This window comes from Notolepis coatsorum (assembly GCF_963971535.1).
Source record: "Notolepis coatsorum genome assembly, chromosome: 8".
NCBI classification, from domain to species: Eukaryota; Metazoa; Chordata; class Actinopteri; order Aulopiformes; family Paralepididae; genus Notolepis; species Notolepis coatsorum.
The window spans coordinates 68,718,485-68,731,100 of NC_140172.1; the positions used below are offsets into that span (position 1 = coordinate 68,718,485).

Here is a 12,616-nt window from a genome sequence, read left to right on the forward strand (position 1 = left end):
ATTTATTTAAGAAAAGAAGTTTTAACAGAAGAGGCTATGGATCAGTAGACGGTCACCACAGTTGAAGAAAAACACTCTAACTTCTCAATCCCTCTGCTTGTCCCCTAAATCCCCTCTCAGTCCTGCCCCCACATGACAGATATGATGACGTGTCATATCATATCAGATATGACATGACGTACATTAAGATGACACGTAGATTTAACATCGAAGAGAGATAAAAACATTAAGAACATCGAAGAGAGATAAAGACATTAAGAAGAACATAGATTTAACATCGAAGAGAGATAAAAACATTAAGAACATCGAAGAGAGATAAAGACATTAAGAAGAACATAGATTTAACATCGAAGAGAGATGCAAGATTAGTGAGATGTGTGTGTGTACATGTGTATGTATGAAAGAGAGAAAAGATTAAAGAGAGAAAAGATTAGATGTGTGTGTGTATATGTATGTGTGTAAAAGAGAGAAAAGATTAAAGAGAGAAAAGATTAAATGTGTGTGTGTATATGTGTATGTATGAAAGAGAGAAAAGAACAAGATATGATATACACAAGATTAGAGCACACGATATGATGTACTGAAATGTCCATCTGCCTATCTCCAAGTTGTTTTAAGAACATCAGCCAGACCGTCTTTCAGTACTGCTTAGTTGACCCATATTAAACTAGTTCAGTTCATATACACATTTTCCCCAACACTATGGTCCCAGAGGCCAATAAAATCCATTTACACGACCACACCACAAGCTAAAATAAAATGACACAGTACTATGAAAAAAGCTAAAATGACTTCCTAAAATGAATTAAAACAACCAAAATTAGGAAAAGGGTGAAATCCATGTGAAACTTCACACCTGTTACAGGTTTGGACTATAGTACAGCGGTTATTTCATTATAAACGTCCTTGTTTCATTCATTATTTACGTACAGTACTGTATTCATCTTTTCTGAGATCACTTTTTCAACCTTTTTCCTTCTTAACACAATTCCACTTCCACTCGATTTGCCTGGTGATGCTTGAGGTTGGTTGACCTGCACACAAAGCCAATTAGAGACGTGGGCCTGTCTTCCCTGGACCTATGTAGACTCTGCTGGGAAAACAGAAGGGTGACGGAATCATAATCCATTTGTTTGAATCACAAAAAAACAAACATCAAATAGCAGGGGGGGGGGGGGGGGGGGGGGGTAGCAATCATTTTATTCCACACCATTATAAAAGCTGTAGATGCATTCTTTTTTTTTATTTGTCTTTATTACTCTACATAAAATGTAATCTATATAGCACAGTAAAAAAAACAAAACAAAAATAAAAAAGAAGTGTAAGTCTTTTGAGATGTTTCTATTATGTGCAATGCCAAAATTATATAAATACATTAATATATAAATGAATTCATACAAATAACAATAGACATGATCATGTTTTGACAGCCATTGTCCAGGGAAAGCGAGAGTTGTGATTGGAGGATCAAAAAAGGAGGGCAGGTTTGAGATCAATTGCGTTTTGTTTTTATAATAGAGTAAAGTGTGCATGATTCTTAAGCGTTAACACTGCCTAGCCTACAAAACTGAGCTTAGTTCTGAAGAGGTGAACCTTCTATCATGCTCACTCAGCAACACTGAATAATGACAATGTGTTCAGAGCTTGGTAGGAATACACAATAAATAGATTGTAATACCTCTGATGAGATCGCAACCAGCCATCTGCTCAATGGTATCCGTTTGTAAAAGCTGTCGCGATCAACGGGCCCTAAAAAGTATGCAGTTTACTTTGTCAGAATACATTTTAAGAGTTGAGTACAGTATATTATATCAACCTGCGTGTTGGCATGAATGGGTATTTCCTGATCACTTTCTCACATGCAGTAAAACAGTAGAAGATCATCACAGACAAAGATGGACATTTGCTCTGTCGCAAATCACATACAATATTCCAGTGAGACTGCTGTTTAAGACCCAAGTCCTACAGTCGGAAGATATGTTGTACAAATTAAATGAACTATTCCTTAAAAGTAATATAGACATATTAGCATATATATAAGCACAGTAGATTACTTAGTAGCAAAGTGCATAATAGTATGAAGGTTAGTATCTTTTGAATACAATTTTTGTAATAATGTATATATATATATTTTAGAGTAATTTCACAGTAGAATTCATGTTCTTCATAATAGATAATAGCAGCGCCGGCTAGTTTGCCACAAAATGGCCACTCAGTCATAAAACACTCAAAATATTCAAGTAACAAAGTAGCTATTGGTTGTTCCAGCGACACTTCTGCATGTGCTATATATAACAACAGGAGGACTGCAGATGCCATTAAATCATAAGCGAGAGCTGAAATGTTGCCAGTGTACAACTCATCACAGGTAGGTCACTCACTGTCATGTTCGTGTTTCCTAAATTGATGCTGACAGAGAAGCAGAAACGGTGCACGTCTTTCAATAACAGAAGCTGTGATCATCCAGCAAAAAGCCAATTAAATGTATTTCTCTGTTTCATGTTTCGGATATTATCTAACTATCTGACAATATTGTATTGACCAGGCAAAATGTCAGCCATACGAGTCTCACAATCAGGTACAAGTTCCGGTCCAAATGGTCCTTTCAGAGCTGGCAAACCTAGTATACGAGTAAACAAAAAAAAAAATTGTGGGAATGTCAACATTTATATTATGTTAATTAATTTCGGGAGGAAGCTAGCACCATGACCACAACTCTTTATCCCGGCCCCTAGGCACTTTTCTTCTCCATTTTCCCCTTTTAACACATTAAGGACCAGCCATGAGTTTATACGGGTTTCGGTGCCATGCGTTGTGGACCAGAGGCACGTATATAGCCGTGGCAAGTTGTTATTGTTTTATTCCATATTAATAACCGAATCAAGATCCCCGATCGGCTCTGCAGATCTACCCTCCTCTGTGGAATCGGCAACATGCAATACCGGCCAGATCCTCTTAGGGGCGCCATCGCTCCACTGCAGTATCATTGTGGGCGAATGGATTTTTTTTTCTTCCAATGGAGGATCATATTACCCTGATCCGAAACGAACATCATGCACCGTGTATTACGTTTCGAATCGCAGATTTCACCATGGAATAAGAGGATTTATCATCAACCAATGGACATATCGATCTACCAGATGCCGATCGATAACGGGGAAATGCTGGAGGGTATCCCACGGGCACATGGTAAGACCTTTATCACCTAATTTACAGCCGGATCGGACATTGCTGTGCAACGCAAGCAGTCTATCAGTGAATGTGACTAGTTACACGGACACTGTATTGGTAATCAATAATACTAATCGACGTCCCCCGCCGCCCCCCTTTCATCCATACATGCTTTGGGACAGCCTGGATGATATGCAGTTTGTGTTATTTCTTTAGCATATATAAAACGGAAATGCCGTTGAATATAACGCTAGTAGCCTTTAGCTCCATAACTAGCTTTCCAGAAAATAGATGAGACGAAATCTGCGATAAAGCTTATATTCACGGCGCTATAAAATGACAACCTACCGATGCATTTTTTTTCCCTTTAAGCCATTTTGAAGGGACGGTTTATGCACTCAATTGACAATGAGAATGGACAGATAGCAACACTATAAAGTATAGATATAGCTGTTACAAAACCCACATGTTTGTTTACATTCCCCGGTCCTCTAGCCACTAATTAGACTAAGCCCATCGGTAGTCAAAGTGTTCTGGAAATGCTGAGCATCAACATCACTAAGAATCCACGTTACAGGTGGATATTCACGCATATTCATACTCGTATATTATTATATTATATATATATTATATATTCATACTCCGTCACCTTGTCATTCACATTCACAGAGATTTCAAGCTATTCTCTATTCATATCTCACCTTACAGGTGTGTTCTCACCCTCTGCTATCTGTCATTATTATTATTACAGTGATTATCATTTACCTAACCATTACTTGTCTGCCATCGTCATTACCCATGATTACCATCAAAGCTATCAATGTTAAGCTATCTCTTCCATCCAGGTCAGATGGGGGGGCTTGCCATGCCCCAGCATAAACACCGGTTCCTGACAGGCAGCGAGCGAGCGAACTGGAGACGAAATCGCGAGCGACACTGTCCTGATATGATGCGGCGCTTGTCCGAGTGTGTCTGTGTGTGTGTATTTACCTGGAAGCACAGGGGCAAAGCAGCCTGCGATTCTCGACCAATAAAAAGTGTTTAGGGGTGGGGATTCGGTCGCGTAATCGCTCAACTAGAGACACAGCGAGCGAATATTTGAGGGGGGAGCGACATCGCCGCTCAGTTCGCTGTCGCTCGCGGTAGGTCAGGATAGTCTGATTGAAACGAATACATTTTAATCATTTTCGCAATCACGCTCGCTCGCGTCGCTCCCTGTCAGGTTTAGGTTTAGGTTTAGGTTTACTTTATTTGTTCAAGGGGGACAGTGTACATTAATAAAACATTTTACAATGTAAATGCACCCAATTTTAGCCAAAAGGCTAATTTCCATTGGTAGTCCCCCTGCCAGAAGGTACAGGCTAAAATCCTGTGTAAAAAAAGGGTTAGCAATAAAAACAGAATAAAATCAAGATAAATACATTAGAATAAAAACACAACAAAAGCACATAGACATAGTAGGGATACAGGTCACAATACAGTCATGGACACAAGGATAGAGCACATCATGACATATTAAGAGACCCAGACATAGACAGACGCACCATATCCATATCCACACACACATATACACATACAGACACCTCAGTGTTGACAGTTCTGGTTATCAATGAGCCATTCCCTAACCCTGCACCTCAGGAAGGGGTGTAATGCCATAATGGAACACTACAACAGTATTTTTGGTTTATACACCCATGACCCATGAGGGGTTGGGCACTTTGTGTGCATGACACAGAAATAAAAGAATCAATCATTTATATATATATACGTTTGGTTGGGCTATTGTGCTGGTTATTTTAGTTTACATTATATTACGTAGTTTACTGCCATATCTATCATCTCACTGCCACTTTACTGCCATTATTGTATTTTACTGCCATTATTTATGATTTATACTTACTATGTACCACTGCTGCTAACATATTTGCAAGTTCTCTTTTACCTCTATATTTATTTCACTCATACATTAATTTTTTAGCTACTGTTTATATTGTATATAGTCCTCTATATTGTGTGTACATCGTGTCCCATATGTTACTTTATGTTTATAGTGTCCTATATGTTACTTTATGTTTATATTAGATATTTTTTATATACACCGTGGGAAGGGGGAAACACTATTTCATTTCTCTGTATGTCTTGCACATTACGAGAAGTGACAATAAAGCTGACTTTGACTTTGACTTTGGTTGGTTATTAGCTGCCTGTTTTTCTGCTGCCATCTAGTGGACTGTTTCTAGAGAGGACATTTTATTGAGTCGTCTAATGCTGGTCATCTGCTCCTACACATCTGTCTGGCCAGGAGAGCGGTGGCTGCCGCTGGATGCATTCCGTGCAGATCTGATCAAAGACCACCAGCACTTCTACCTGCAGATGTCTGATCAGAGACCACCAGCACTTCTACCTGCAGATGTCTGATCAGAGACCACCAGCACTTCTACCTGCAGATGTCTGATCAGAGACCACCAGCACTTCTACCTGCAGATGTCTGATCAGAGACCACCAGCACTTCTACCTGCAGATGTCTGATCAGAGACCAACAGCACATTCAATCACATTGAATCTGATCTTTTCAATTCAGTTAGTGGTCCTAAATCAGATACAGGTCAGATATTTTGCAATGCGACTTCAGTCTGAACAGTCATATCAGAATTCATGCAACTTTTACGTCACTCTAGATCTAGATCGTCATTCATCACAATTCAGTGAATAAAAACATGGAAGACAGCTATGATCGAAGTGGTCAGTGAAGGGCCAGTCAGGTGTTTACCTTCTAAGTATTTGGAGTGATACTTCTGTACAAGCAAAACTTAAGGGGTCGTCGTATCATAGGGCCTAAAAGAAAAAATGGTTTGTTGGTTGCCGACCGACCCTGCCGATTTAGGTGCGACTAAATTTTTTTTCTTACATTTTTTTTTACAATAAAGTTTCATAGAAATCTTAGTCAAACCTTTAGTATTATGGATATTAAACATGCTGGCAGAGTACATGCATCCATGTTGTTGTGAACATTTTAATTAAATAAAGAAATTCCCTATCCATAGTCGCCGTGGGAAAGAATAAAATAAAAAATAAAATAAAATAAATTCCCTACCTACCCATGGCCTTAACTGACAACCAACAGGAAACAAACAATATTTTATTTTAAGCCTAACCTGTGTTTGTGGGTCTGCGCACTAGCGGACTGGCCATAGGGAGCACCGGGAGTTTTCCCGGTGGCCTGGCAGACTGGCAATTCAAATGCTTTTTAAAACCTTTTAATTTGTATTTGTTTGTGCCCGCAGTCAGGCCACTGAACTCCGAAGCAGGCCAGGTCAGTATACGTGTTTATATTTGCGCGGAGATGTGGTCTCTATATAAGTTCAGGCAAGCAGGTGTTACTATGCAAGTTTTGAATCAGATGGACATTGAAATTGACATGGAAACTCCGAATGTTGATCACTTGAGCACTTTATTGGATGTACTGGGAGTTAAAGAAGACAGTTTGTTGGAACCTGACTGTGAAATAGAACAGCTATAACTCTGACGGATGATTTGGATGCTGATATTGAAGCCACAGAGATGTAAGGAACGCGTCATTATGTTGAACTGATGGCAGCAGCACAGAGGGTGAGTGATGTAATGAATCGACTAGATCACAGAGAGCACCAGTGAAGTAGAGAAATGTTATGTAATGTGCACTGGTAAACTTCTATATAAAGGACACTTTCGTATTATAACCCGACGTTTGGACAATCCATTATTTGGAAAGTAGTTATTCTACACTTTGGTGTAGTGTATAAAACTTGTATGGTCCGTGTTTTGTGACAGCTTCGCTGTCCATGGTGCTGAAGGTCGCATTTAGTGTATAGTAGTGTATACAGATGGGGGGAGGGGGGGGTGGTGTTATGGGCCTGGCCGCGTGTGTATATTTTCCCTAACAGAGTTGCCCTTCCGCGTTCGGTTTGCGCGATCTGATTGGCCACTGACGTTTTTCTCAGCACCAATCGCGTTACTCCTAACAAACTGGTTAAGCTTGGCGACTCTTTCGAAGTCGCTCTCTTTCGAAGTTGGTTAAGGTTAGGGTTAAGGTTAGGGTTAGTTGGTTAAGGTTAGGGTTAAGGTTAGGGTTAGGGTTAGTTGGTTATGGTTAGGGTTAGGGTAACAGCCTGCTGGCGCGATTGTTAGGAGTAACGCGATTGGCGCTGAAAAAAACGTCAGTGGCCAATCAGATCGCGCAAACCGAACACGGAAGTGCAACTTCATTAGGGAAAATATACACGCGGCCTGGCCTGCCTGAGTCAAATTCCCGGTAGGAATTATGGTCCCAGTCCGCCACTGGGTCTGCGTCTGCACATCAACCTATACATTTAACCATAAACTGTGACTTTAGTGTCCTCCATGTTTACGTCCATCGTCGTTATTGTTTATTTGCACATGCAGGTCAGTTCAGGAGTGTGACCAGTTCACACTGGAATCTGATATTGGCCACATTTAAAAAATAATGTGAACAGCCAAACAAAAAAATCGGATCTGAGCAATAAATCAGAATTGAGCACTAAGAGGCGGTTAGGTGGCCGAGCGGAGATTGCGTTCGTCACCAGCCCCGGAGCTGTGAGCTTGATTCGCCTGTTCGAATCCAGCTCACAGCTCCGGGGTTGTCACCAGCTTGGCTGGCCGTCTGCACTGATACAATTGGCTGTATCAGAGGGTGGGAGAAGCTGGCGGGGTGGGTCCGGGTCGTTGTAAACAGCGACTCCTACAGTTCGGTCGGGGCGCCTGCTAAGCGCGGATTGGACGTGAGGGGGATAGTGTGGTCCTCCCACACGCTACGCCCTCTCAATGAGAATCCGCGCTGCCAGGTGAAAAGAAGCGGTGATTGGCTGGACGTGTGTCGGAGGAAGCACGTGGTAGCCTCCACTCTCCCAGATGATCTGACTGTGGGGGGTAAGTGCGCAGCGACCAGGAAGGGACTGGGAATTGGCATACGACTAACACTGGGATGGGAGAAAATCGGAGGAAAATGGAGGGGGAAAAAGACCAATACAAAAAAAAAAAAAAATTGAGCACTAAGGCGTGCAGTAATAAATGCATTCAAGTACAATAATCAATGTTAATTCGATTAGTGAATACAGCACATGTATACAGCCATTAGATGCGCATTGCGTATCTTATGTTGCCACATTTCGCCAATGCACTTATATATTATATTGAGGCCAATGTAAAATCTGCTATAATATAATATATATAATATTTGTATTATGTGTATAATATTGTTTGCACTGAAAATGAGTTGTGTCCACATATTTTACAATTCATATCACAACTGTACTATTCTGCAAAGAAAAGAAAACATGGGATGTGATTATTTAAAATATTGTGCCACAAACACTCACAAACTGTGCCATAATATTGTATTATCACAAATAACCACAAAGTACAACTATTAACCATGCAATACTACAAAAGCCACAAACTGCATAATACCCCCAATTAACTACAAGATACAACAAAGTAGTACTCACCGCAATGCTGTGGCCAAAGCCAGAGGCAGGCTGCGGGCTAGCAGCATTGATGTAGTTGCTTACAGTTGAGTCCTGGCTGCTCGGGCCATACAGCTCACCCACTGGCCCTGGACTGTTGGCCCCAGGGAAGTCACCGGGCCGTGAAGAGTTAGTGCCTGGACACACAACACAGCAGGGGAAACTCAGAAACACCATGGAGAAACACACACCACCATTTGTCCTACAAACCTGCAGATTTCTTAGTTTAACCTCAAAATACACCACTATATTAATGTATTTTTTATCTAAAAGTGATGATAAATGGGAACCTTTGTGGAAAATTTGACATCATTTTGCTGGTAATACAGTAGGCTATTTCTTCACTGAAAACAATCGATAATTTTATTATCTAACCAAGTTTGACCAGTCATTGTCCAGAAGACCACTATCAAACATTTTACGACTTTGTGAGGTGGTGTGAGAGTGAAGATCAACTAACTTCTATGTTGACTCAGTCCTTTAAATGTGGTAACCACTAACATTTGATAGCGTATTTATTTTTGTGATGATCAGATGGGACTCTGCTACCTTGTTTAGCGTCTAGTGACTGACTAATTAATGAAAAGAGGGAACGCAGGCTTCAATGTCAAAATGCAGTCGGAGCTCTGCTGGAGCTGTCGTAGGCCAAGTAGCTCTGCTGGAGGTGTGGGAGGGCAAGGAGCTCTGCTGGAGGTGTGGGAGGTCAAGGAGCTCTGCTGGAGGTGTCTGATCCCAGCGTAGGCCAAGGAGCTCTGCTGGAGGTGTCTGATCCCAGCGTAGGCCAAGGAGCTCTGCTGGAGGTGTCTCAGGTTCCAGCGTAGGCCAAGGAGCTCTGCTGGAGGTGTCTGATCCCAGCGTAGGCCAAGGAGCTCTGCTGGAGGTGTCTCAGGTTCCAGCGTAGGCCAAGGAGCTCTGCTGGAGGTGTCTGATCCCAGCGTAGGCCAAGGAGCTCTGCTGGAGGTGTCTCAGGTTCCAGCATAGGCCAAGGAGCTCTGCTGGAGGTGTCTCAGGTTCCAGCGTAGGCCAAGGAGCTCTGCTGGAGGTGTCTCAGGTTCCAGCGTAGGCCAAGGAGCTCTGCTGGAGGTGTCTCAGGTTCCAGCGTAGGCCAAGGAGCTCTGCTGAAGGTGTCTCAGGTTCCAGCGTAGGTCAAGGAGCTCTGCTGGAGGTGTCTCAGGTTTCAGCGTAGGTCAAGGAGCTCTGCTGGAGGTGTCTCAGGTTCCAGCGTAGGTCAAGGAGCTCTGCTGGAGGTGTCTCAGGTTCCAGCGTAGGTCAAGGAGCTCTGCTGGAGGTGTCTCAGGTTCCAGCGTAGGTCAAGGAGCTCTGCTGGAGGTGTCTCAGGTTCCAGCGTAGGTCAAGGAGCTCTGCTGGAGGTGTCTCAGGTTCCAGCGTAGGTCAAGGAGCTCTGCTGGAGGTGTCTCAGGTTCCAGCGTAGGTCAAGGAGCTCTGCTGGAGGTGTCTCAGGTTCCAGCGTAGGTCAAGAAGCTGGTGTCTGAGGTCAAGAAGCTCTGCTGGAGGTGTGGGAGGTCCCAGCGTAGTCTGAAGAGCCAGCCTGCACCTCTCCAAAAATCGACCTGTTCATAGGGAGATGCGGTACCGCAAGTGCTGTGATTGGTCCGCTTGCCTTGGGATGCTCATTTCTGCATTTACCTTTATGTGGGATGTATTGCTCTTGTGTGGAGGAGAGATTATCAAATATACATACATTTATATTTGTAAATAGTGCAAGATGCCACAAAATACAATGTGTGAAATACTTGCTGTGAACTGTTGCCACCATTGTCCTAGTCACCCATTGTCGGAAAAAGTTTGGCAACAAATGTGGCCAAAATATTTGCCTGTGTATCATCACCTTAATTGATTGCTTACAAAAAGTCACATGTTGTTAAAACACATACTAACATCATATTATTGTGTTTAACACTTTGGGTGCCGGAGGTTAAATTCATTATATACCATGGGTTGCCAGCTCTATTTGTCTATGGAGAAGTTCCCCTTCTTTGCAGGGCTATAACTTTTTAAATCCTATTGCTAGATTGCCATTATTAGGGCCCATTCAAAGTCCTATATGTATTGTTCAGGGTGAAGCAACGTTAAACTTTTTCATTCACATATTCATACTAAAATATGGTCTAATGTATAAGTATGTTTTCATCTCTTTCTGCAGCTTTCTCCAGAACGTGATTTATAGCTCCAAATGCATTATATTGATGATGAAATACAGTTTGATAGCGATCTGTGCCAGATAATAAATTTCAACGGCACGTACTTCTGGAAGTTACTACACGTCATCTGATGTTGACCGGATGGCCGAGGGGGCGTTTATAATTCCGTGGGCAGCGTTATACCATTCATCTAATGTGGGTCAAATGTTCATCATAGCAGTTGGTATCGTACACATTGAAAAATAACGCTGAATCTTACCGTATCTTCCTCGCGCCGTTGGGCGATGTGCGTGGAACAGACATTTTTCTATTATGGGATGTAGAAATATCCTGTCCATTTCCAGGTTGTATAATAATATATACGTCCAAATCATGTTGTTTTTTCGAGTTATTTGCAGCAATCGATGTTCACTGTGTGAAGACTGAGTCTCTCTAACATTAGCGAGTGCCCGGACCACATATGGAGTGAGTCCTGCCGGGTTAAAGGTAACATCCGTTTTTTCGATCGGCCACCAGATGGCGGTCTTGAACCGCTAGAGGATTGAGAGGAGATCACACTTGTGTCTCAGGGCCCCCGGAAAGGAAATATGATTCCGATCACAGATTTTTGAAATATTGATATCAAAGACGAGTTACGGCATCTTCGGCAACTTGAGCATGGCGGGGAAGGACGCCTAAACTTGTCCTTTGGCAACTAAAGTGTTAATCTGAAAGTGACAAAAATGGTGCAGGAATTAATTTAAACATGAGGTGGAGCAAACAAAATAAAGGATGGATTAAAATAATTATATTCTATTAACATGCTCTGTGAATTATGTGTGATTTCATGACCTCAAAAGCCCCGTTTTTCAAAAGCCAACAGGGCTTTTGAGGTGATGAAAACACTGCGCCCAGGCAGCAGTGGTTCGGCAAAAAAAAAGTATATATCTGCTTAGAAAACGAAAATGTCTAAATATTTTTTTGTATTTCTCCACATGGTAAATACACAGGTCACAACATGTTTACAGGAACGTTTTGGAGTTGTATTTGGAGTGTATTTCGTGACTGTTGGGATATAGGCTACACTAGGGTGACCATATTTTGATTTCCAAAAAAGAGGACATGCTGGCCTCAGCCTTGATGATACACAAAGTTGACTCAAATATGCCTTATTGTTATACTATATTTAAAGTATGCCTCCTCTGTATGGATAGACAATTATTATTATGCCTAAAATTATCTCTCTGACAAATCTCAATGGCACAAGAATAACTTAAAAATCAACCTGTAACAAAATAATAGCTCTCTTTTCAAGTCTTACTGGACAACAATAAATATGAAAGATTGTTCTAAATAATAGAAAATCCAGCTTTAACAAATTATCTCTGTATATGTTCAATGTAAATAATAAAACAGTAACCTCACAAAGATACTAATCTAATTATTTTAAAAGTGCACTATACAGTTTTGGATTTGTACATTTGCATAACTTTTCATTAGTGAACATGACATATGTATTACCTATGTTTATTACATAAATCAAACCCAAAACATTTTGAGGCACCATGAACCAAATATGGCTACTAAACATTTTGGCAGTGTTGTGATGTTTCACAGTATGAAATGCAAACACATTTACAGCATCCTGTTTTCCAGGGTCTAACAAAGAATCTTAATCTTAAAAGGTGGGGTACCGCGTCGGGCCGTCCGTGTGCGGAACTTTGCGACCGTAAATTTGCCGAACATATAATATACCGTTCGAAAGATCTATTTGTTGTCGTT

General features: G+C 41.5%; 1 protein-coding gene across 1 annotated transcript in view; it reads right to left on the bottom strand.

Annotated features, from left to right (window-relative positions):
• Positions 1-1,707: 1,707 nt before the first annotated feature.
• The window catches only part of LOC311232952 (RNA-binding protein Musashi homolog 2-like), a gene marked incomplete at its 3' end in the record, with an annotated part of 999,121 nt that continues 988,212 nt past the window's right edge, over positions 1,708-12,616 (bottom strand). Inside the window, 2 exon segments of the mRNA XM_084319791.1 lie at positions 1,708-1,749; positions 8,676-8,830. Of these exon segments, the coding sequence (XP_084175917.1) occupies positions 1,708-1,749; positions 8,676-8,830 (197 nt within the window).